Source organism: Pogoniulus pusillus, chromosome 23, assembly GCF_015220805.1.
Source record: "Pogoniulus pusillus isolate bPogPus1 chromosome 23, bPogPus1.pri, whole genome shotgun sequence".
NCBI classification, from domain to species: domain Eukaryota; kingdom Metazoa; phylum Chordata; class Aves; order Piciformes; family Lybiidae; genus Pogoniulus; species Pogoniulus pusillus.
In genome coordinates, this window is record NC_087286.1 from 22,142,337 (window position 1) to 22,168,043 (window position 25,707).

Consider the following 25,707-nt stretch of genomic DNA (forward strand, 5'->3'; position numbering starts at 1 on the left):
AGCTGCTACGTATGGAAGAGGGCTCTGCAGGGATGGATGAGCTGCTTCAGCTTTGTGTCTTTTCAAGGAAAGATGTCCCATTCACTCTAGGGCCTGACCCTTACAGCTAGTTTCTCACTAGGGGACTGGCCTCATGTTGGTGCTTATTTCCCCAAGCTCACACACACCCCTCCCCCCCTTTTCTTTTGTTCTTCCCTGGGCTGCTTTTGGGAGACTGAGAAGAGGAACAGGGGTCGCCAAGCTCAGGAGAAGCCTCTTGGAGGACACGAGTCTAGCAGAAGGGCTGCTGCCGCCCTTGTAGCATGCTCCCACCTTGGTATTTATTGTGGAAAGACCAGGGCACCGATCGGCTTCAAAAAGAGACTAAAAAAGCTAAAAACAAGCAAAAAAGAAACAACTGTGACAAAGTGCAGTGTACACACCCACATTTCTGAGCCAAAGTAAAGAACAGAAGCAGCAAAGGTGCTGCCATATTCAAACAAAATTCTTTTATTGAAAGGGTAATGGAAATTTCTTCATATTGCTTTGATGAAATGAGAGACAGCAGCTGTAGACAAATATGCTTTTTTATAAACAAATGCAAATGAATAAGGTAAAAATAAAGCTTTTTTAAAAAACCTGTACCTTCAAGCAACATAATCACAATATATACACAAAGAGAGCTAAAATAAAGCTATGTTGAAACCAAAGCATTTCAATCAATACATTAGATAATTACAGATTGTGTCAATAAATACCCAGTTCTTAAACTGTTTAACAGGCAGCTTTTTACACAGATATCGAGAAGAAAAAAAATATATATATTTACAAGTCAGTGCCCTTGGGGGAGGGAGGAGGAAAAAGAGAAAACAAAATGTGGCACCAACACAAATAAAAAGAATAAATTATTAAAAAAAAAAATCCACAAAGGCAGGAGTCCATCCCCGGCGTTCCTGAAAAACAAGTGTCTCTCTCTAAAATCCATGTCCATATTCTGTATCTATAACTAGCTATATGCAGAGAAACCTAGGAATGTTACAGAACGGATTAGTGCCAATAAACACAGAACAGTACCAGACTTCCAACTGTCAGTATTGGTGATGCAGTCTGAAGGACAGAAACTACCACCTAGCAGATAACTGAAGGGGACTTTTTTAGTCTAAAGAAACAATGACGACGACAACAACAACAACAAAATAATAATAATAATATATATGTATTCCTCCAGGAAATCCTCCATCTGCCAGTAGTATTCCTACAGTTGCCCTCCTGCCCAGTGGGGAGGTCCCCAGAGGCAATGCTTTATGGGAGGATGTAATGGTGAGCATGGGGTGAGCACCCGCTCACGACCACAGTGGGTCAAGCTCTGCTTCCCAGTTGACCAGTACCAGAGTAGATGTATGATTAAATAATAATAATGATTTAAACCCCCCCCAAAAAAAAAAACCCAGCCTTTGTCATACTTGTATGCCAGATGTTGCTTAAATTGCTGGCAGGTTTGCAGGGGGCACCTGCAAAGCAGCAGGTGCCCAAAAGCACCACCCCTGTCACTGGGGATATAAACAGTTCAGCCAGTGGAAAAATACTCAGATGATTTTTTTGAACTTTTCATGCTCATTTGCAGCCAAGGAGCTCCCCCCAGCACCTTGCTCCCAGAGCAGTGGGGCTGGCACCATTCCTGGCACCAGTAATGCCAGCAATCACTCCCATCACCACATCACACATTTTCCAAACACAGGTTTAAAGCTGTTGGGGTTTGTTTACATACTGCCGGCACAGGCACTTAGTGTACCACTGACATACAGATTTCATGTCCAGTTACATCTTGTGGCCAAATAGTGTCACGTTCTCAGACTGATTTCAACAGCAAAAGGCCAAGAGGGCCTCTACTGTCCTTTCTAAACACGACAATTTCCTCTTGTCTTAAAAAAACAAAGCCTCCAAGTTTTTCAGCTTTATCTGGAGGCATTGATTTTTCCTTCCCTCTAAAACCACACTCAAGGGATAAATAATCCAATAACCTCCCTATCCATCTATTTTAGTTGATTTGCCTGTAGAAAAAAAATCATATAAACAGTCTGACCCACTAGATTTTGGAGCTGTAGTACTCAACAGTGGAGGATCCCAAGGAGCACTTGCTGAGAAGCAGGGGCAAAGTGTTGTTGTTGTTGGCTTTGCTCTCTGACACCCCCCCCCATTAATGGTTCCTCTGCACATTCAGGCACCATAATTGATCAGGAAAGATCTCATGGCCAAATCCTCAGCAAACTTAATAAATTATAAAATAACTTAGGAGAAAGGGCTGGTGTGGTTTTGTGCTCAAAGAGCCAGCTCGTGTTTCTTCCTGAACAGCTGAAGGTTCTGTTTGTGCTGCTCTCCACAGCAATAGTGCAGAGCTCAGACACCATCATCATGTCTACTCATGGGCTGACAGAAATCAAGAGACACTGCATGAATGTTTCCCCTGTCCCTCTTTTCCTACCCTGAACCATTAGAAATGTAAAGCGAAGACCAAACAGCCAACATCTTTCAGACTCAGAACAAACAGGGTCATCTTTAGGACAGGTGCTGCTGAAGATCTTATTGCCCTTCCAGGTCACTGATAAACCACAGTGCTATTCACGTACTACAGGTAGAAAATAAATAAATACAGATATATTATGCAAAAAAAAAGCAATGATTGTACACATAATACATCTGAGGTATCACCAATTTAAATAAGGTTTCCATGCTAGCTCAAGCTTCGGTGGCTCCTTAAATTCTGGAACTTGTAATAAATAGATGAAGAATGATTATGTATAAAGTGTAGGGATCTCGTCTGTAAACCTTGTCTGACTTCAGCATAAGAGCACGTTGGGCCAACTCCTACCAAACCACACATTTTCACAATAAATACACTTGCAAAAAGCTGTCCTAAAAAGTTCCCGCAACACCGAAACGTTTCTAGAAGGGGCTGCGCGTACGACTGGCAACGTCAGCGAGGAGCATGTCTCACCGGGGCTTTTCATACCAAACACAAGGAAATTCATAGGCAAAGTCTCTTCCCCTCCCTCCCTCCCCAGCCTGTCACGAAAGTTTAGAAAGCTCTGCACCAAGGGCGAGAGAACCGATTGTAGCTGCAGTATGCCAAAACGTCCGAGTTCTAGAAAGACCAAACCCAGTTTGTTTCCTTAGAAAGTCCCGCGTTGGTGCTGGTTAGTACTTCTGAGCAGCCTACCATCCTTTCAGTGGAGTTTGCCCAACCAGTTGTTCTGCTTTCCCTTCCACACAAGTCTTTGCCACCCGAGCCACGGGGGCATTTCACACTTTCACCGTCTCCATCAGTGATGACTTGATGGCATCCTCCAAAAGCTGATTGTCTGTGAAAGGGGCTGGGGTTTCGGGGACAGATTCGGACAAACCAATGAGGGACTCCAAGAAACAAGAGCCCTGATCTCCAGCTTGCGGGAAGCCAGGGAAATTAGGCAACTGAAACTGTAATGCTGAGAAGTTATCAAGGTTCTCATACTCCTTTAAGGAGTTGTAAAGGGGTCCCAAGTTATAGTCTGAGAAGGACTGGAAGAAATCCAAGGAGTCAGAAGAAAGGCTGAGGTCGGCATAGCTCTTGGAGCAGGGCTCTGCTGGGGATGAGGTGCAGCAGGACAGCCCATCACACCGTGCGTGGGCAGCATCCTCCAGCAAACCCCCGCTGTCCTGGTTAGCGTTCTCGTCCAGGCACTCAGAGAGGTGGGACAAGTGGCCAGGGACAGGCTTGGCCTCGCTGCTGTGGTCCTCAATGAAAAAGTCAGCAGGGTGGAAGCAGCTCAGGTCATCCTGGCCATTGCCACCCTCGTCCTCAGCATCCGAGTCATTGAAGTGGAGGATGCGTGCCAAGCCGTCGTCGTCCACATCTGACTGGGATTTGTCAGAAGGGAGGCTCTCGTAAGGCTCTTCCAGGTCCTCGCTGGGGTGGGAGGAGATGGAGGAGTCTGTCATGTCACTGCTGCAGCTATTCTCTCCCAGGGCCTCCAGGTCAGGGCTGAACTGGAAGGCAGGAGCCAGTGGCACCGCACGTTCTTCCAAGGAGCTCTTGCCTGCTGCACATCCCAAAGGCAAGAGCCGCTCCCGAAAAGGAGGCTCGGCCTCCACCACCCTCTCATTGCTCTGCTGCTGCTTCTCTAGCTCCAGCTTCATGATGGTGTGGATAAAGTGAGTCTGCACGCGGGCTTGGTTGAATTCGATCCTGCCCTCAGTGTTGCCACAGCCATCCTTGGTGCAGCCACAGGGGAAGGAGGTGTGATCCATCTGGCACAGGGAGAAACAGGGGCAGAAGGTTAGGACCAAACCTGGCAGCACTAAATTGAAACTGCTTACAACTCACCCACCCTAAGAAACCAAGTACCAGCTGAAGGGTTTAAAAGCAGACTAAAACTATAATAATCATGACATACTTTAAAAAGTTGGATTTCAGTACAATCAAAAAAAGTTAACAGGTTCTAAAAGTCAGGCGAGTATGAAGCCAGCAGTGTGCCCAGCTGGCAAAGAAGGCCAACAGCATTCTGGCCTGTATCAGGAATAGTGCAGCCAGCAGGACCACAGAAGTGATTGTCCCCTTATACTCAGCACTGGGGAAGCCAACCTTAAATACTGTGTTCAGTTTTAGGGCTCTTGCCACGAGATGGGCATTGAGGTGCTGGAGTGTGCCCAAAGAAAGGTAACAAAGTTTGTGAAGCACAAGTCCTACGAGGAGCAGCTGAAGGAACTGGACTCGTTTACTGGAGAAAGGGAGGCTCAGGGGAGACCTTATCGCTCCCTACAACTACCTGAAAGGAAGTTGTAGTGAGGTTAAGGCCACTCTCTTCTCCCTAGTAACAAGTGACAGAATAAGAGGAAATGTCCTCAAATTGCACTAGGGAAGGTCTAGGCTGGATATCAGGGAAAGTTTCTTCAGCAAAACCGTCAAGCCTTGTGAACAGCCTCCCCACACAAGTCACCATCCCTAGAGATTTAAAACATGTGTAGATGTGGCACTCAGGGACATGGGTCAGTGGTGGGCTGGGGCGTGCTAGGTTAATGGCTGGGCTTCATAACCTTAAAGGTCTTCTGCAACCTAAAAAAACTCTGTAATTCCAAAAGGAAGTTCCCCAAAGGGGAAAAATATGAGTTTTTATATATATGATATTTAATACCTTGTCTATATCATCAGCTTCTGCCCCTCACCGAGCCAAGGACAAATAGCTCAACAGGCAACTGCGGCACTTTTATGTCCCTGTTAGCAGCAGCCACTAGAGGGGGGTTGCGACACACACGTGGAGCCCTTGCCTGCCTGGGTGCACCCACCCTACGCAGCTCCCAGCCTGCAGATAGCACATGGAGCGTGCCAGAACAGGGACTATGGCTCCCCAAGCACATCTTGGGCAGGCACTCGTAAAAAGATAAAATGAAAAACATGGTAAATTAATGGGATATAGAGAGATTATCCCACTTTGCAGGTGGTCTGCACAGCTAGCTGGGACTGATGACACTCCCACGTTCAGCTGAGTGTGCTGGGAGTTGTGACACACAGCAAGAAAAAAAAGAGGAGGAGAAATCGCAGCAAGAAGCACCTGTTTGCAAAGACATTCCCATGGGGCCCACCTCCAACCATAGACCAAGCAGATACAGGGCTCCTGGGGATGGACAGACAACACAGGTGCTTTCAGGCTGCAAGCTCAGGCACATGCTCACAGCTGCAGCGGCAGTGCAGGGATGGCTCCATGTGTGAGACTTGGGGAGCAGGCACTTTTGAGCAGTGTCTGCTCTGCAGCCTGGGGAGCATCTCCAAGAGCTTTTCTTGCCTGCTTTGCTTTGAGTGCAGGTGGGAACAGATGCATTTCACAGACTGCCCTAACTCTGACCTGCTTGCTCAAAACCCTGCTGCTTTAACATAAACATCAGCTGGAGCTGCAACTTTTCCCCTGTGCCCAAAGGCAAGGGCAGTACCTGACATTTGATGCCTGCCAAGCTGCAGCTGCAGGTCTCCGGGTCGCAGACCTCCCGGCAGTCACAGCCACAGTCCTCCCGGGATAGGCGGATGTTGTGCAGCTCCCGCTTCTCCTCCTTGTCAATTTTCTTCACCCCCATGGCTTTCAGCAATGCACGTCTCTTCTTGGCAGGGTAAGGCTGAAGGAAAAAGCCATCCTCTAGGTCCATGCTGCTGACGTCGATGTCGTCATCAGAGATGTCTTCAATGGTGAGCTGGTTAGCCTCCTCCGATTCTTTTGTGCCATTCATGGTTAGCTAAGGGCAAAACAAATGGGCAAAGCATTATGGACCTGTTGGGAGGTGAGGAGAAACAAGAAAGTATCTGCGCTCCATGGTGGTTGATCCCAGGACTAATATGTGTCAGAGCCCCCAGAGACCTAACAGTCACCTGACATGTGGAGTTCAGTCACTTCTCAAAGGAGGAGATGAGAATCCCACACTGGAGTCTGTGTGGGTTAAGGACTAATGCCCTCAGGTCTGAGAGAGACTTCTACTGAAAACGGGCCATTTACTAATGATACCCACCAGCTCTACACCAACCCAACCCCATGTTCCTACTCACTTTCCATTTCAATGCTTCCAACTTCTCCTCTTTTAATTTCTCTTCGAGTTTCTCCCGACGAACATTCTCCTGCTCCTTTGAAAACTCGGCTAGGGTGAACTGCCGGGAGGAGCTGTGTTTGCTCACCATCCCCAGGGTACAGCCCCCGCGACTAGGCACGCTCGTGAACCCCTGGCAGCGTGGGAAGTAAAACACAGTGACCCGGTCAAACTCCACATTGTTCTTCTTCAGGCGTTTGGATTTCTTCAGGATAGACGTGGCTGAAAATGGGGGAAGAAGGAAAGAAGCACAGTCAGTACTGGCATCTTGCAGGCAGGATAGAAATACTATCACCAGACTGTAAGCATCACAAACAGGCAGGATCTGCAATGACTTTCTCAACAGGGACATGGTGGGACAAGGTTACAACATTGCTTGATGGCTTGTGGCATTTTAGGATCTAACACTTCAAAGGTAAGGTGAAGATGGAGGAAACCTAGTCAGGGCCTGATGCAGTGGAGTGACTGATCAGATTCCCCCTAAGAAACAGCTGCTGCTTCTCCTTCTCGCTTGACTTCCTCCAGGAAACATACATTTGCTTATTCTTCACATGCAGCAGAGCATAACGAACAAGCAACAAACCATCCTGCATGCCTGTCTTGCTCCAAACCCAAGCATCCTGCCCCACATTCAGGAGTTCACAGTCTGCTCCCAGGATGCCAGAGCACCAAGACTGCAGCACTCTCTGGCTCCAGCTTTTGTGGCAGGGCAGAAAATAGTCAAAACAACTGTTTTCTGGTACTTCCTTTCACCATCCAGTGGAGGAACTGTGAATCTATAGCTCATTCTCCAGAGACTCATTTGAGAGCAGCTGCAGAAAGATTAATCTCCATGCAGGTGATCTCAGGCTAAACATGGCAATACATGACTCTGGTTCATCTTAAAACTGCTGAAACACCATTTAAAGCAGAGACTCTCTAGAGTTACCTGGTTCTGCACATTTGCACATGCAAACATAGCAGACGAAGGTGGACTAATGAGTCAGGGCAGCTTCAGAGTCAATGAGCTCCCACGCATGTGGCTGCCCGTGGAAAGCAAAGCAAAAGGCAGTGCCACTGGGATACAGAGCTGCTTCTGCGGCTCGGTGAGCGTCGCAGGAACGAGAGGCAGCTACGCACAAATTCGGGGGGGGGGGGTTTAGTTCCATTCTATGCTGGCGCATGGATGTCTTGGGTGCCACCATGGAAAACATGGGGAAAATATAACTTGGAAAAGCTCTTTGGATGGCAGAGTCATAGGCAGCCCTACTGTGGGGAGGCAGCCAAAAACCCAAGTGGGCTTTGGCTGGGCCCAAAGGCTGGGAAAGTGCAAGATGGGACAGTCAGCTGCACCCACGTTTCACAAGTCTCATTTGCCAAGAGACAGCATCTCAGTTTCACATTGAAAAAAAAGAAAAGGGGGGAAAAGGCAGAAGGTGTTCAGCCAGCTGCATCAGCAGCTTCTGCTAAGTAGCTGAGGGCTTCACACTGGGCTCTGCAGTGCCTCTGATGATATCTTTGCACTGCGCGTTGCATTTTCATAATAACCTTGACTCAGTCTTCTACAACATTAGCTCTTTATCAAGAGGCACGTTAACCACCACGATCATCTATCAGCTGAGCTGCTGCACTTTGGCATTTGCTCTTCTCTCCCTGCTCCCCTCCTCCAAAATGGTTTTCCCACTCCTGACCCTTTTCCAATCGAGGCACAGAACACAACAAGCTCATTGTTATGTCACAAAACCTGGGAAGACAAGCAAGAATGAGACTCTTTATTATTACAAGACTGCTAAAGCCTTTTCAGACCACTGTCTGTTTGTATATGTCTGCTAAGTGGACCTTAACTGCTATATACAGTGGGTGTTCAGTCTAATTTACTGGGCTGGACCATTTCTCCTCTGTGAAGATGTTCCCCTGTTGTATGTTTTACTTTTCCCTTCACATGGCAGATAAAGAATTTTACAACCTTGCCTCTGTGTGTCTCCCTAAAAGCTCTCACAACTGATATTGCTGGGAAAACAAAATAGCATTTATCTGTACTAGCAGCGGGGGCAATGTCAAACATGTCATGTTCTTTGGCAAAGTACCCAACTTACGGAGGAAACAAGTTCTGAAATGGTAATTACACTACTGGTTAATCATTTTTTAACTCAGCCTTATGGGTCTTTGCTGTCTGTTTAGTTTTTGCCTAAAGGAATAACTTGACAGGGAATTGAAGGATGGTGGGACTGTCCTACAGCACTGGCTTGAGGGCACCTGCACCCCTCTGCACACCCAGGTCCTTGGGTTTCTATTCCTGGACACTTGGACCTCAGTTAAAAAAAAACAAACTACTTAAAGTAACAACAAAAGCTGGGAGGAAGGGTAGAAGAAGACTACCCCAAAGATTTTGGCTGATTATATAAACAAGATGCTTTGGTGTAAGGACAGGGAGCTGGCACTGTGGCTGCTTCCACCTGTAAAGATGTGCTCCAAGGGAGCCTCTGCATGGCAATGATCCACCACCATGCCGCAAGAAGTGTGCCTGATCCCAGGAAGGGTGCTGATAGGGGTACTCACGGGTGAAGCTTGGTGTTAAGGCAGAGCTGAGCTTGGGCTCTCCATGGGAGCTCTCCTCATCTGACTCCCATCCTGAGGATGCTGAGGAGGAGAGAGGGGAGCAGGAGGAAGAGGAGCAGTAGGTACTGTCATCCCCCAGCTCTTCGTACTTCCTTTTCAATACTCCGCTCATGGTGATGCCGTCTTTTTCATATAACTGCAAAACAAAGGAGAAAAGCAAATAGAGCAAGGGAAATAATACCGGTTTCTGGAGACAAGCAGGATGGCTTTAACCCCCAGCAAGGCTTCTCCACCACATCCACCTGGCCATGCAGGTGTGATGCCCAAAAAATGTTCTGCTCCCCCCAAAACCCACTCCTTCCCACCTTGCTGTGCACACCTGCTGATCTCTCTCTCATTTAACGATACTGCAGAAAAAACAAGCACCACAGACAACAAACTGTCCATAAACCAATTCAATCAACATAAATGTTATCAAAGAACAAGTATTACATTTTGCTTACTAATTCTTTTATGTTAACTCCTCCCCCAGATCGCTTTCTATGCAGTTACAGCTCTAACGTCTTGCTAATTACAAAAATAAGCCAGTTTGCAGAGAACAATCTGTTGGCATGATTTACTTGCTACAGCCCCCTGGGGAAACAGACTTATTAAATGAAGCACTGAAATACAAATACATCAGCTGTGAAGAACAGCCCTTCTCCTCACGGTGCCTTTCATAGTCAGTCCCTCCATTCAATAAGCTATTCTTGTTTAGGCTGGGTTATGTACCAAGCATAGTAGCAATTAAGAACAACGCAGCTAATTAAAACCAAAGGAGTTCTGTACTTGCCTAGATTCCTAAATCGCTTTCCCCCTGCTCATTTTAGGAAAACACACAAAACCAAACAAACACCCTGTCCCCCCCCCCCCAAAAAAAAACCAAACCCACAAACACACACACCCTCAAAATAAACTTTGCTGCATCTTTTAACCTTTGCTTCTGTAAAGTTTTTGCCTCCCTGAAAAAGCTACACACTTTGCTGATAAGAGGCTAATGGATATCAGAGTCCACCTAACCTGGGATGCTCTTGCATAAATGGTGGGCTGTTTCTCCTTTTAGACACTGGCAGCACCACATCAGATGCTCCTGCTTCTGCAGAAATCACTGCCACCTTATTTTGAAACCAGTGAGCCATACCCAAAGCTGACAACCAAGCTGCTGCTGGAGGAGGGACTTGCTCTGACTCCATGTGTAAAGCACAACCGCAATGGGGGAGGATGCTGCCTAGCCCAGAAACTGCTTCCAAGTAAGGAAAGAGGACACACAGAAATGTGGGCTTCAATAAAACCAGAGGAAATACATAAAGCATCGCTAAATTTTTTATGACATGGGGACAAACACATACAGCCCTGCCTGGGACAGTGAAAGTGGAGATACTGGGGTGCCAGACACCGGTGATGGGAACCCGCCGGCTGAAACTCCTCCACCAGCTAAATTGGTTCTTTGTAACTGTAGCACTTTCTCACCCTCTTTTGCATGTCTGAAGTTAATTTAAGTATCTGAAAATAAAAGAAGAAAACATTAAACCTTCCTTCCCAACAGCCCTGAGCAGACAGCACAGAAACCACACAGGCTTCAAAACCTCCCAGTGATGGGATTTTCAGTATCTCAACAGCACCGCACAGGGACACGCAGCAGGACAGGAGCATGCACTGTGCCTTCAAACTCCTCCACCAGTCCTCCTTAATTACGTTTACCAACAGCTTCCTCAGAGACAATAGTCCCCTGAAAGGTCAAAAAAACCCAAACCACCTCAACCTGGATGAAGCAGTTCCTCAGCCTAAAGTTAATCATTCACTGCAACGTGCGCCTATGGGGGCCAGGGAGAGGCAATCCCCTCCATCCCTCCTCCTTCTCCTCTGCAGCCTGGAGCTGCAGGTGGTTTTGCCATGGAGGGGTGATTGCTTTTTTTGGTCTTAATCCAAAACAGATGGGAAGAAGGTGGATTTGGCCACCCTCCAGCCCCAGCAGCACATGTCCTACCTGACACCTGAATTAACCCCTTTGCTGCCTGTGTCCTGGCAGTCTAGAGCTTGCAGGCAGCCAGGGTACCCAGACCAAGTGCCTGGCTGCATTTACAACGTTTTGGGGGTTTTTGCACCTTCTACTGTGTCTCATATTTGCTTTAAGAGACAACCAGGTGCAAGGAAACCCTCCAAATCCACAGCAGGATCCTGGATCAAAACTTAGGCTGCAGCCAGAGTTTTGCTTATCCCAGCTGACTCCACCATCCACCCGGAGTGGACAGAGCCTTTGCAAAAATATCGTGCATGTGGCTTGAGGGAGCATCGGTTCATGGTGCAGAGCAACTGCTCGCTGCTCCAAAGCACACCTCCAACACTGCCAGTGAAGTATGTCACTGTTTAGTCAAGGGAGAAACCAACTCCCTGAAAAGCTTACAGGGCACGTGTCCGATGGCAAATGCCCTCAGAGAACCTGGTGTTGGTCACATTCAAGTAACACAGGAGGCACTGCAGGAAGGTGAGGCAAACCAGCGAAACAAGGATAGCTCCCGGGCCCAGACCATTTCTGCTGGGATCTACCTGGTTTGCACAAACCTCAGCAAAGCAAGAAAGCAGACATGGTGATGCTGCAGAGCAATGCTGCCCTGATGCTTAGTCACCTGCAAACCCATCCTGAGCTGTGTCACCTCCCCCTCAACCACACGCTGAGGAAAAAAAACAGCGTTTTCCCCCAAGCAAGCCAACCAAACTAACACAACCACAAAGCCAGAGCCAAGGCAAGCTGTGTAGAAAACGGTGCCATTTTTATTTTGAAACTCCTGACACTGCTGATTAGCCAGGCCTGGAGGGAGAGGGGAGGAGCTGTGTGCACCTCCCAGCTATCAGAATAACCCAAATGCATAGGAAAAAAAACCAACAACCAAACAAAAACAAACAACAAAAACCCCAACAACTTTTGGGCAGGTTATCTTACGAAAAACACTGATTGTTTTGTTAATGCAAAGGAAGTACCGTGCAAACAGGATGCTCAAGTAGTGGCAAAAAGCTGGTGAACCTGGTGCCCACCAGCTAAAGCACATTGCCTCCCCCCTCCCCGACAATGCCTTCCCTCTCTTTGCTGATTTATAGCTGTGACATCTTCCAGGTGACGTTTTCATACGCTCGTCAGGAGACACAGGCCATGTACCCATCAGTGTCTACTGGTATCCACCCAAAAATACCCTCCAGACAGGGGTTTTGCTGTCAAGGCAAATACAGTCCTCTCTGCCCATCCTCATCTCAGCATTTGGGAGCAGAATTCACACCAGTGATTTGGAAGCTGCCTTGAAAGCCATGTTGCCAAAAACGTTACCCACTCAGCCAAAAACATGCAGAGGCCAATTGAGAAACTCCACAAATAATCTTAAATCCACATGGATGTCTTAAGAAGGCAGAAAAACAGGCACAGCAGCTTAAAGGAAAAAAAAATCTTCATCTCCATGTTTGCCACTGCAAATCTCTGCAGGCACCACTGAGCACAGGACTTTACCACCTTCTCTCCCTCCTCCTTTTTTTTTTTTAACATAACCTGAAATAAAATAATCCTGTCTTCCTTTTAGTTGCCAAAAAAGACATTCTGTTCTTGGCTAAGACTTCTTACTCATCTATTTTACTGAAAACAGCTTTTGGAACAAGTACATAATGCAATGGATCAAACCCGCAGGAATTCCTCTCTGGCACCAGAACTCCCACTATCCTGGGAATACTTTCTAACAAATATTTAGCCCAGATGTGCATTCCTTTCTTTTGCTCTCCCTCCTTTTTTTTTTTTAAGTATTAAAGTTTGGGTGGGGGGAGGTAGTGGGGTGGCTGTCTAGTTGGGGGGAAGGGAGCTGAATCTGCGAAGTCCCATTTCTGGCGCTGGGCAAGTCGCAGGGTAAAGCCCTAATGCACTGGAATGTGAGGAATTAGTGTTTTAACTATCCTCCTCTTGGACGACGTCTCGACAGTAAATATTTCAAGTAATTTAGATTTAAGAAGGTTTGGCATTTGTTTAGCCTGCCAGTGTCCAGTGACTCTAGTTGTAAGAGACTGCACAGAGAAGATTCATGGCTTTGTGCATAAGCGTGTGGAGAAGATGTTTTGGTGTACACATTTTGGGGCTGTGTGCTTTGCACCAGGCAAGAGAAAGCAGCAGGGCAAGGGAGGCAAAGAAAACTTCTCCCAGCAAGCCCAGTAGCTGCGTTTGGTTGTGCCACATCTCCCATGGTATTGCAGAACACCTATGAGCAAGGGTATATTAAATCCAGAGGTTTCCATTGGTGAAGATTTCTTAAGAAGGGAAGGATCCCAATTCTGTGCATAAGCTATTGAAAGCAAACTTTCTTCTGCAAAACACTTTAGGTCAAAACAAACTAAACGTTAAACTGACCTTCAGTGCAATGCACTAAAAAGTATTTCTTTTCCAGGGAGACTTTTTGAGCTGGTTTGCTGACTTTACAAGAACTGCTGTCTGCCTGCAGCCCGGGAAGCCAAGGTGGACTCTTGCTGGCACACCAGGATAAGGGCTGGGGTGCCGTGAGCAAGTTAACAACTGCTGAGCTGTGAGTCAGAGCGGCTCCTGCTCCCTCCCCCAGAGCCACAGTGGCTGTGCAGGTCTAGCAGGAGTAAATATTAGTTTAAAAAACACCACCACATATTTTAGCCAGGTACGGCTCCAAATGCAACTATTGGAGCTAAACCTGGGGGAGTTTCTGGGGTCAGTGTTTATTCGCATGCTGCTGTTTATTGTCAGACAACTTCGGTGCAAGTGTTACCAAAAACTGGTGCTGAGCTGAGCTTCCCATTTATCCATAGCAGCTACTTGATGTCTAACAGCAGCAGTGATCCCTGTAACGCCTCTGGCTTGCTTAAATAATCAGCGCACTATCAACGCTGATTCACTGCATGTTCATTTAACTATTTCAATTCTTTGCATATTTTCTTAAGTGGTTTCCCCAGTGCAGCTGTCACAGCCTCCACGATGACAACATTTCCCAATTTCAGGGCTGACCTGGGCCATGACAAGCCGGATCATCCCACCAGGACCCTCCAGGCGTTGGTCCCGTGTGTTCCCAGCTACGCAAGCTGTGCTTTCCAGTTCAGTCCAGATTATTTTCACCCAGCTGAGTCTAAGGTTTCATAACCTTGCTTGGGTTAAAAATAGCCTCTGCCTACTATGCAACAGCAAAACCCAAAGTACCCCGTGCCACGGAGCAGGAGCATGAATCAGTTCACAGCACCACGAGTTTATCCTCCTGCCAAGGACTGAGCAGGCAAGATGCCTTCCCCAGGAAGCGCATCAGAAGCATTTACTCCATCTAATTTTCAAAAGGCCACAACGCAAAAGGCTTTTCAGATTTGTCTATCAAGCCCTTATTTCTTGCTGACAGCTTGAAAGGTAAATAAGAAACATTAGCAAATACATTAAAGGTTATCTGACACGGCCCAAATGAAACGAGGTTCAAATGTACCCAGCGCAGACTGCGCTGCAATAAATATGAAAACAGCAAAGTGTGCTTTGTCTAGGAAAATCCTCTATTTGATTACACCTCATGAATAATTCACAGCGTTTCCATATTTGTCCTGCTGTAGGTACACGCTGTGCGCTACCTTGCCTGCTATATATACACGCACGCGTTTCCTGTGCTGAATTATTAAAGGCTTGCCGAGGGCTGCAGAGTCTCTCCGCACGGCGAGCGAATGCACCATCCCGACCCTGCCTGAGCCAGAAAAGGTTGGACGAGATAATCTTGATCTCCCTTCGAACCTACGATACCGTGATGCTATCAAAATAAAACTCCCCAGCCTCATCTGCAAACTGTTCCGGAGAGGGGAAAATAAAATTCTTGTGGAAAAAAAAAAATGCTGATGAGCTTGCTTGTAACCAATGACAAGACTCTGAGGTTGTAAACGGCCGTGAGGGTTTTTCTCTTCATCTCACCCAGGCACCGTGACTACAGACGCTAGTAGAGCCGAGCTGCTTTAGGAATGGGTTGTCCCTCTGTGTCACCTCTTCCTACAGCAGCATTATGTAACTCGGAGGTGACAGACACTTCGGAGGATTGGGGGTGGGGGAGGCGAGCATTCAGAAAGGAAAAAACAAACAAACACACACCACCGAACCCAAAAACCACCACTATAAAAAACTTAGTTTGATGGCTGGCTTGGATTTCGTGGGGGTTTGTTTGGTGGGTCTGGGGTTCTTTTCTTTTTCACTTTTTGTCAGGTGCGTTGTGAAAGCCTCCAATTGTTGTTTCTGGTGGCGGCGCGATGGGATAGGAGGGATGCCCGCTCCCCGTCCGGCCGTCGGTCCATCCGTGCGCCGGTCGGTAGGTGTTGCTGTAGCGACGGGAAAGCATCCCCGCTCGGCAGGACTCGGGGAAGCGCCAGCCGGCAAGGCTCCCCCCCGGTCTCCACCATCCATTTCCCCCCCACCCCCAGTTCCCCTCGCCGCCTTCCTTTCAACATCAGAAAATCTGAACCGCAGCCGTAAAGATGGAGAAAAGCCTGAACTGTCAGAGTGGAAACTCAGCGCCACTCCTAACAAATGTATCTGTATCTCTGCGGACAGATAGCGCTGCGTCTTCTGCCGGTGGGAAGTGCGGGAGAGCCGGGGCAGCCCCCAAGGCCACCACCAAGAACCTGGGCGCTCCCGGACCCTCACGCCAGGCTGGCCTCAACCCCAACTGCGCCGGGTTCCTCTTGCCTCCGGGCAGGAGCGGCCCAGCCAGACGGCGCCTGGACGGCGGGGGAACAGAGACAGACCCTCGGGACAGCGGGACACCAGAATACCGGGACAGCGGGAGAGGCTCCCACTCGACACCCCGACGCCGAGCACTGCGCCGGACCCCGGACAAGCAAGCACGGATGTGGGTCTGAACCCGACAAGCCGAGAGTCAAGCACCGCGCCGGACACTGCACCGGAGACCTCTCGACAAGCAAGTACCGGACTCCGACCCCCGACTTCGGACAGCGGACCACCGAGCCCCCTTCTTCCACCTCAGCTAGCCCCATCTCGGCACCGGCTGCCCCCAGGCGAGCCCTACCTTGGCTGCGGCGGGTGTCGGCGCGGCGGCTCCGGCTGCAGCGGCGATGGCTGGCGCGGCGGCTCCCGCTCTGCCGCTGCCGGGGCCGGGGCTGCGCCGCGCCGCGCTGCCCTTTTTCGTCAGTGGAAAACTCCGGGCTCTGACGCAGGCGGTGACAGGCCCGGCCCGGCCCGCCCGGCTTCCTGCCGCCCCCCGGGGGCGGGCGCTGAGTCAGGCCCGCGGCACGCCCCGCCCCGGCACCGCGCTGAGGCGGGCGGGGCAGCGGCGGCGTGTGCGGGGGGTGCGGAGCAGCACCGGGGGCCGGGAACCGCAGGCGGGCAACATGCATGTGACTCCCACGGCGAGTCGGCGTCCCACAGGAGTCTGAGGGCCCACAGGCACAGCTCGGCCCGCACAGTGGATTCGGGTACCACAGGGAGCTGAGGGCTCGCAAGGAGTTGAGGACCGACAGACACTTGTTGGGCCCCACGGTGGATTTTGGGCACCACAGGGTATTGTGCACCCACAAGGGGTTGGAGAGCCGCAGGCACAGCTTAGACCCCACAATGGCTTTTGAGCACCACAGGGGTTGTGGAGCCACAGACGAAGTCTGAGCTTGGCGGCAGATTTGAGGACTGCAGGGAGTTTGTGACCCACGAGGGAGCTGGGACCCACAGGCACAGCTTGTGTCGTGAGAGTGGGGCACCGCAGGGACGCTGGGCCTCGCAGCGCTTCGGGGCCCACAAACACGCTTCGCCCCAGTGGAGGATTTGGACCTCACACAGAGGGTTGAGGCCTCGCAGGAAAGGATTTGATGCCACAACAGATTTGTACACCACAGGGAGTTATGGCCTTACCAGGGGTTTGGGGTTGATGAGTGTGGGTTGATTCCTGTAAGAGACTGCAGAACCACAAGGATTTTGGTACTCTCAAGACTGCACTCGGAAAAAGGACCCACAGCAGCTTCAATCCCTGCAGGCAGTGGACCCCGTTAGGGGTTTGGTCCTATGAGACGTTTGGGGTTCATGAGCAAGATTTGATCTCTTTGGGGGATTTGGGACCATCTGAAGGTGTTTGGTGCATAGCAGCCAGGCCTGGCCCTTTGAGGAACTTGATCTGCACAAGGCGTTTGGGCCTCATAGGCAAAGGTTGGATTTGAACCAAGTCAAGAGGATTTGAACCTCCTCAAAGAAACTTGGACCACCAAAATGAGTTTGAGCCTCACAGAAAAGAGTAGTCCCAAAAGGGATCTGAAATTAAATTTGGCCCTGTAAGTGAGCCTTGGCACCCAGAAGGTCCCATGGGTGAGAGAAGATGTTCTGGAGAGTTTGTATCTCAGCATGTCTAGGATGGGGGAGGATGCCCAGGAGCTTGCACTGGGTCACCACCCAGCTCTGGTCACTGCAAGGTTCATCTAAGGATCTCCACATGCTTTTCCTTCACCACCATGAGCTTTCAGATTACTACAGTGCTGGGATTAAAGCCCTCGCGGTGCTAGGCAAGGTGCAGACTGACTTGGCATTGTCCAGTTTCGGCACTTAGCTGAAGTATTATTCCTGCTGGGCTGACAGCCAGAAGCATGGTCAGACTCTGAGCTATGAAGCTGCCTGCTTTGAGCATGGTTGGAGCCCAGCTGTACTCCACAGTGTTTGTGGAGCCAAGCTGCGGGAGACCCTATGCAGGTCAATAAGGACTTGTCTATTCTGACTCCATGGGGGATGCTGAAGATGACCATACCAGGGTCTTCTCAAATCCATCTCCACATCCAGCCTCTGACGGGCTGCTCACACTCCTTTGCCAAGATCCTGCTTTCCATAGCTTCAACCCAAAATCATACGGTCGAGTTGGATTTGCTTTGGCCAAGAAGGTGGACAAGGTAGGACTGGGGTGTGGAGGGGCTTCAGCAAGCACACATAACCCCATGCTCAGTTATGAGCCATTTAACTCCAAAAATACTTCTCACACAGTGTTGTGATCCAGAGTGCTGGTATCTCTTTTTAGAACTTATTTTACTTGCAAAGGTCTTGGGAAGCCTTTTATCTTCTTTTATATTTGTGACACATATGTACTGTTTGAAATGTTCCCAGTCTGACCATGAAGAGAGGAAAACACAAGGTGAGAGCTTCAATGTGGTACAGATCTTTTAGTGTAAGCCACTCTGAAAGTTTCACCCTAACTCCCTTCACCAGTGAAAGCTTTCAAACGTTGGAGCTAATATACTGGGGAAAAGGCAATACTACGAACGTGAAGAAGGTCCTCATTAGCACCAAAGCCACAGCCAATTCAGTACCAACACATGAAGTGGTGCCATCAGTTTTGCTTCTTTAGCCAGCGTGTGTCAGTGATTCCCTTGGCCAGGGCAGCCACACCAGTCCAGTAAGGGCAGAAAAATGTAGTGGTGTGCAAGCATGAGCAACCAGGGTGGAGAGAGAACATCCTCGAGCTGATTTTGCTGATGTTCTTGATTTTGGTTCCCTGCCCTTAAGGTTGCCTCATGCTTCTCATCTCCAGGTGCTTCACACCAGTACCCCTTGCACACCTTTCTGTGCCTCCAGCACGTGAAACAATGGTGACAGCCCCAGCTGTACAGAAGCACAGGGGGGATGAGTTGAGAGCTTATTTCAGAGATGCCAATGTCACGGAGGCAATGTATAACATAGATGGTGCCCTGATGACGGCTGGGTCTTGTCTTTGAGGCACAATGGCCTTCCTGAATATGCTGTGTACAGCTCCCCATAGCCAAAGGAGTGGTTTTCCTGAGGTTTCATTTACCATGTTTGGACATGACTGTGATTAATATTTCCTAACAGGAAGACGTCATGTGTGCAGGCTTTCCTCTTCAGAGTTTGGGTCGAGGGTGACCAAGTTCAGGTTATACACTGGCTCCTCATTTCCTCTGCGTCGGAGGCTACACCCTGTCCAGTTGCTGCCTTCCCACCAGCCTGGCAGATGCCAGCCACCCTTCACTGAGCCCAAAACAGGTTCTGGTGCTGGGCAGGTCTTACCACACCTGGGGAACTGGAGAGCTTCAATATAGGACCACTGCATAATATTGCCTATCCGTACACTGTGTCTGTGAAAGGAAGAGGGGGTCATTGTCCCCATCCCTGAGCTGAGTTTGACATGAGACCCCAGGGTATGGGGGAAAGGGAATATCCTGGGAAATGTTTGGAAAGGCTGCCAGTGACCTCCAGGGTACACATTTTCTCTCTTACTAGTTTGAATGAAAGTAAAGCCACTGTGGGATAGAGTCCTATGTAGAGCAGAAATCTTTTAGTGATTCAATCAAGCAGTGAACAGTTCTGACCTCAAACTGCCCATATTTGTGTGCGTGTGGAAGAGAAAAGGGGTTTGAAACAAAACTTTCTGGTTCTTCTTTTTGAAGCAGCATTTTGTTTTGTTTTAAAACCAACCCCAACACACTACTAGATAAATAATTGGAGGATTATGCAAAATAATACATAGCCCTCAAACAAAATAAAAGGTTTTCCTGTGTAGGTTGAACGAAATATTTCAGCTTGACTCAACGTTGTTGTGTCTTTGAGCCTCCTTCCTCTAACAAATGAATTCAAGAGATGGAGGAGGAAAAAATCTGTTTCTTTTTAACCCTAGCCAGACTGGTTTGGTTTTTAGCATGGCTTTAGGATTCTCCTCCTCTCTCGATGCAGCCAGAGCAGCTCATAACCCCTGCACCCAGGAAAGCCCTTTCTCCTTTGGCAAAGGCTGCTGGCAGCACCGGCCAGGAGCTGCTTTCCCTGGCTGGGTGCCATGTGAGAGCTGCTCCGGTGGGAGGAAATTCCCTGCTGACTGGCCGCAGCAGGGATAAGTGTCCTGGCAGAGAGCTGCTGCCTCAGACCAAGCGCAGGGAGCAGGGAGCCCAGCGGGAAGGAACCCAAGGAGGATGCTGCTTAGTTCAGAGGGTGGTGAGATAAGAGATATGAGCTGGACAGCCTCTGGATGTCAAGCTCCTTGCTGCCTATTTTGTGCTTGCCCCAGTGGGAGAAATGTTTTCCTTGGAGTAAAAAGCCTCTTGGCACTTAGGGATGAATAAATCAGGAATATCTGAGCTTGGAGATATTTTTTTCCCCTGCTTTTATGTGCATATAAATGAACACAGTTCTGAAAGGGCTTAGGGGCTGTGTCTGTGGATGTGTTGCTGGGAACTGTAGCAACCCATCTGAGAAACAAGATATGGAGACATGTGAAAAGAAACCACCACTGAACCAACCCCACTTGAGCAATCACATGCCCAGCATCACCCCCAGCTGGCCTCATGGTTCCAACTCACCCTATGGCCCCAACTCCTCCTGTTTCACATTCGGATGAAATGAAGGCTCAGCTTTTATGCCGTGTTGTGCAATCGTGGTGAACTCCTGTGGCACGGGCTGCCTGGTGCCAGGGCTCCTTCCCATCCCAGATGTCTGAAACTCAAGTTGAACAAGGGCACTGAGTTGTTTCAGGCTTTTCTTGTTTGTTTTGGTTTGGTTGGTTTGTTTGTTTTTTTCCCCTGAAGGATTGATGTAAAAGTGGCAAATCAAAGACTTTTCTTCAGCCATGCTCTGAACTGTTCACTCATACTGGGAACTGTGCAAGGGGATGTGGACTTTACTGACTGGCTCTGGCCATGCAGATGTGGCAGAAAGTGTCCTGTGGTTTCCTTACTGATTTTACACCATCACAACTCCATGAGCTTAAGGCTGCTCCTGATTCGAGCTGATCCATCAGATCCATAGTGTGTTAGGCCCTGTATGCTCTGCTGTTCTATACCTGCTGGGTAATTGCCTTTATGAAATGTGCTTTCTTCATGCATTTTGCTATGTGGTCAGTCTTTGATGCAGACAGGCACATGGTAGTATGGGGCTTTCCTCAATGTACAGGCACGCTGTGTGCTTGAGAGATGGAGAATGTGACCTCTTTGCCGGGGAGGGCTGGTATTATTGTTGTGTTCCCAACAAACATGCAAAAATCATCCCCCTGAGTGGATAAGTGCTAACTGAAAATGGAGGCATGAAATGGGAATTGTGAACATGCTGTGTAGTTGCAGGTGCTTGCTAGCAATGGTTTGCAGCAAGGAAAAGAAGCATGACAAAAAACAAAAGAAAAAAAAAGTAGTTACCCAGACAGCTGAGTTCAAGTGGGGAACCTGTGTCCTCAACTAACCCAACTCATTGCTCGCTTTTGGTATCACCGGAAACCCTGGCACCAGGATCTGGGGTTGGGGGGGGGGAAATACAGCAGTGCTGTGGGTTTTGCCCCTTGACATTTCATGACTTGCCTGCTTTAGCACTGAGAAGTCTCAAGTGATGGGACTGTTGCAATTTCTCTTTCAAGGCTATCTCTCTCACACAGTAATTAAATCTCTGTCTTTCAAGAGTAATTGCCAATGACAGTGCCTCCAAAGTTGCTTTTATTGCTCGATTGTTCTGTCTCCTGGCAGAAAAAGCTTCTGGAAAAAGAAAGAAGGCAGGGAAGAGTTGCAAACAGCAGCAGAGGCAAGAAGCAACTATACAAATTCCATCCTTTCTCCCAAGTAGGGGTAACAATTGTCCTAAGCATCAAGGCAGCCCAAAATATGTCACAGTCCTGGCTGCCTAAAAGGCTCTGAAGGAAGTGGTAGCTTACAGTAGAGCTCCATCATTACCAGGCTCGTTGGAAAACAGTAATTTTTTCAGCACTAGGACCTGTCTCCTGCTCCAGGTTGGTAATTGGTGGTGTTGGCAGTGAGCCAGGCAGCTCCTGCAGCTCTGTCTTGAGAGGACAAAACCCTCCATTACTTTATGTTCCCTAATTCTCCCAAGGTGTGCTGCTGTCTGTCAATAGAGTCGCCATGAGGTAATAGAAATTACAAACCTCCCCAGACTTATTTGTCTGAAAGTATTTCTTGTAAAAATAATTATGTGAGTCTCCAAAACGTGGTACATGAGAATGGCAGAAGAGAAAGTCTGCACATTAAAATGCAACAAAAGGCTCTTTATCATAACCTACAAGAGAGGCTGGGTGAGAGGGCTGATTCCCTGCTGTTGGGTTAGCTCGTGGCAACTTTTAAAGAGAAAAAAAAACAATTTTAGTTGTCTGTTTGCTACTTTGGAGTAAAACTGCTCTAGCCCTGGTTCTGGGCAGGGCAGTGGGTTTGTCCTGGCAGCACTTGGGATTCATTCCCTACCTTTGCCACAGTCTCTCCCTGCAAGCTTTGATAAGCCACTGCCCTGTTGCTTTGGTGAGGGGACTCCACATGATGGGTCATCACAGCTCCAGTCTCCCTTGCTTTACCCATCTGCAGGCTGGTGATGGGACTTTGCCTGCAAGTCCCTGTCAGCCTCCTCCTCCTTGCAAGAGAAATCCTGAAACCTTCATCACACCAATAAAACGCCATCCAGATCAAAGATACTCAGAGTGATGTGGCAGACAAGCTCTGGAGGAAATACCTGAGCTGTCTGAAGAACTACCACCCCCTTGCCTCCAGCAAAGGCCAGTTTGTTGCAAAGTTTGTGTGAATGGGCTGGACTGTGAATGGGAACACACCTGCCCCTGCCACAGTTGACTGTCGAGGTGAAGCCTCCAATGTAGAGGAGGGCTGAAGGCTCCTGGAGAGCTGCAGTGGCTCCTTAAGCCTCTGCAAGTGCTTGTTTCAGAGCAAAGAAGCCAGGACCCAAAGCCATTAAAAATAACAATATCACTAAAGCTCAGTTTGCTCCTCTAAAGAAGGTTTTTGCAAGCCCACAGTATGCGGCTGAGGCGTTGCTTCTCCTCAGCTGGACTGAACCAGTGGTGAAATACAGGCATACATTTGATATATGTAGAATTAGGTGCCTGTGCGTCTCTATATATTTAACTTGTTTGACCAAATTCACAGCAAATCTTGCAACAAAAGAATGCTGCTCCTGCGGCACCAAGAACTGAAGCATCATTTGGTGGCCACAGTGGCCACCAGTGACACTTCAGTGCTTTATTCTGGGTTCTAGAGCTCTGGATGACTGTGCTTGTTTAAAGATGGAAGCTACCAAAAGGGCGTTGGGTCTCCATTTGTGTGCTAGCTTTATCTGTGAGCTGTTGCTATCCTTCTGACACTTGCAAGATGCCCAGAGCCACTGAGTTTTACTGTCAGGTTCTGGCAGCAAGGAAAATTTCCTCTGAAAAGGCTAAGTGTGTGGAATTAGCTGTGGAGAGTTAATTATTATTTGTCTTTCCTGGTGCTTTATGGTCTTGGTGACAGGTCATGCTCCTGAAGTGCTTGTGATCAATGCTGCAGCTTCCAAGTCAAACTTAAGTCTACTCTAAAGCTCTTTAACTCCCAGAAATGCCACTGACTTAGCTGCTGTCACCAGGGGTCTTGGTGACTGTGTCACCTTCATTGCTCTCTGGGAAGCGGGGTTTGGATTTTACCCTCATTTTTACTAGTGGGAAACTGAGGGTCCAAGCTGGGGACATCCTTTTGGAGAATGATGGATATAGGCAGTCTTTTGAGGATAAGCCTATGTCAGCTATAATCAACTTCCTTCATGTGTCCAGAGGCCACAGAAATGTTGTAACAGGACGAGGAGTAATGGTTTTAAACTAAGAGAGGGGAGATTTAGCCTAGATAAGAAGGAATGAGAGTGGTGAAACACTGGCACAGGTTACCCAGAGAGGTGGTAAAAGCCCCTTCCCTGGAAACATTCCAGGTCAGATTGGACAGGATGCTGAGCAACCTAATCTAGTTGAAGATGTCCCTTCCCACCACAGGACAGTTGGACTAGATGGCCTTTAAAATTCCCTTCCAATCCAAAACATTCTATGATTCTGAATCAATGCAGTAGACCAGATCTAAACACAGGGGCTCTGAATTACCCTGTGCTGGAGCTCAGGAATTTCTATAGAAAGCCTGAACTTTCTCACTGCAGGCACTTACTGCACACACACACTTAGGCAGAGCAAGCACAGCCTTGCAAGGTGGAAGCTGCATGGGAAAAATACTACTTAATCGTTTATGGCCAAAGACTGATCCTTTGGCAATTTCAGTACCAGCCAAAACAGGTGACCAGTCTTCAAAACCTGGAGGCCTGACCCCAGAGGAACTGAGAGCATCCACCTCTCCTACTATCTGCAGCAAGAAGCCAGTTGCATCTGTTCTGCTCAGTTGTGACTAGTCTGGGCCTTTGCTCTTTCCTGCAGACACTTGCACCCCAGCACACTGCACTTATCTCAAAACGCTTTAGAGCTCTGGCTCCTGCTCATGGAGCAGTTATGCAGCCTTCAGCTACCTGCTTTGATGTCTGCAGGAGGTGAATCCTCCCTACAGATGGGGTCTGTGCCTCCACCACCTCAGCACCTACCTGGCCTTGTCTGGGGTGTAAAGAGCAGAGGCTGGGGCACAGGCAGACCTCCTGCCTCAGTGGGGACTGCTCTGTCAGAGCCGTTGGCCTCCTCACTATGCATTAAGCAAAAGTGAAGTGCTAATGCATCTCTTTCATTGATGGCTGGCAAGCAGCATGGTGGTGGCAGCAGTGTGCATCAGGTCTGGTCTGGCCAGCCATGGTGTCCTGATCTGGCCTTGTCTATCTGCATCTTGATTTTCTGGGATGCTTGCCATCAGAAGTATGTATGTCTCCTGAAGTCTGTAGGACTAATAGTCTTGAAGGACAAACCCTCGTGATTCGCACATTAACTGTGCAAAGGTGCAACCCATCCCCACTGCAGCGTGGAGAGTCAGTTGGGCTTTGATGTATCTCACCTCATTTGAAGATTGTTTTCCCCAGTGATCCTGTAAAACTGAGGAGCTGCATTTGTGCTTCTGCATCTTTACTTTCCCCAAAAAGTGAAAATGAAAATGTAAGAGATTTATATATGCACCTACAGAAACACTTATTAACGTAATGTGAACATGGAGGTGATATTGGTGAGTGGTAAGAAACCTTTATAAGACAACAGGAGAAAAGATTGACAACCCATTTACCAAGAGACAGAAAGGGAAAAAAGGAGACAAACATTGTCCTACTGTGGCCAAAATGCCAACAAACTCAGAGAAAATAAAAGCAGCTTGGCCAGGTCCAGCTTGAACATAACCTGCTGGAGTTCAAGGAAGAGTAATAAACCTGGCTCCTTTTGGTTTCCATTCTGGTTTTTGAGCTCCTAAGCATTTGCACATGCAGGCTTTGCTCCTCAACTGCAGCAGCTGCAAAAGTGAGGTCTCTCCTCCGTACAAAAGCCAGGATTGCCATGTAATGACCTGACCCCAGGAGACCTCTAAGAAAAGTGCCAAAAATGTGGCAGTTCCCCTGCACTGGCAGTGTGCACATGCGTGTCCAGACGCGGGGTTTAGGGGAATGCTTTGGTAAGCCAGCATTCGCTGTGTGCAGTCTAGAGGCCAGTGGAAAGAGGAGGGGTTTGTTTCCAAAAATACCATTTCTTTTAGTTTTGAAATCAGTCTACTCAAGATAACAGAGAGAAAAAAAGATAGCAAGAGTAGTATAGAAAAGGAGGTTGAGTTTAATTCCAAAAGTTACTGTTCCAGAAGGCCTGGAACAGCTTTTTAGGACTCAGCTTCTCCCCATGTGTG

At 48.5% G+C, this 25,707-nt stretch overlaps 1 protein-coding gene across 2 annotated transcripts; it reads right to left on the reverse strand.

Moving 5' to 3' along the window:
- Nucleotides 1–441: 441 nt before the first annotated feature.
- CSRNP1 (cysteine and serine rich nuclear protein 1) lies at nt 442–16,276 on the reverse strand. 2 transcript variants are annotated; one of them, XM_064162885.1, is made up of 6 exons: nt 10,916–10,983; nt 10,180–10,662; nt 9,121–9,316; nt 6,545–6,804; nt 5,941–6,237; nt 442–4,263 (listed from the first exon to the last, which is right to left on the reverse strand). In XM_064162885.1, exons 3-6 carry the CDS (start codon nt 9,290–9,292, stop codon nt 3,280–3,282), a joined length of 1,713 nt encoding a protein of 570 aa, XP_064018955.1. In that variant the 5' UTR covers nt 9,293–9,316; nt 10,180–10,662; nt 10,916–10,983; the 3' UTR covers nt 442–3,279. The 2 variants fall into 2 exon arrangements, with proteins under 2 accessions (XP_064018955.1, XP_064018954.1); XM_064162884.1 differs by lacking the exons at nt 10,180–10,662; nt 10,916–10,983 and adding an exon at nt 16,194–16,276.
- Nucleotides 16,277–25,707: the final 9,431 nt, after the last annotated feature.

Coding starts and splice junctions, on each gene's coding strand:
- CSRNP1 (XM_064162884.1), bottom strand. CDS start 9,292: ATGAGCGGAGTATTGAAAAGGAAGTACGAAGAGCTGGGGGATGACAGT. Junction 6,805..9,120: donor CTTAACACCAAGCTTCACCC/GTGAGTACCCCT, acceptor CCCCATTTTCAG/CCACGTCTATCCTGAAGAAA. Junction 4,264..5,940: donor TGGCAGGCATCAAATGTCAG/GTACTGCCCTTG, acceptor TCCCTGTGCCAG/ATGGATCACACCTCCTTCCC.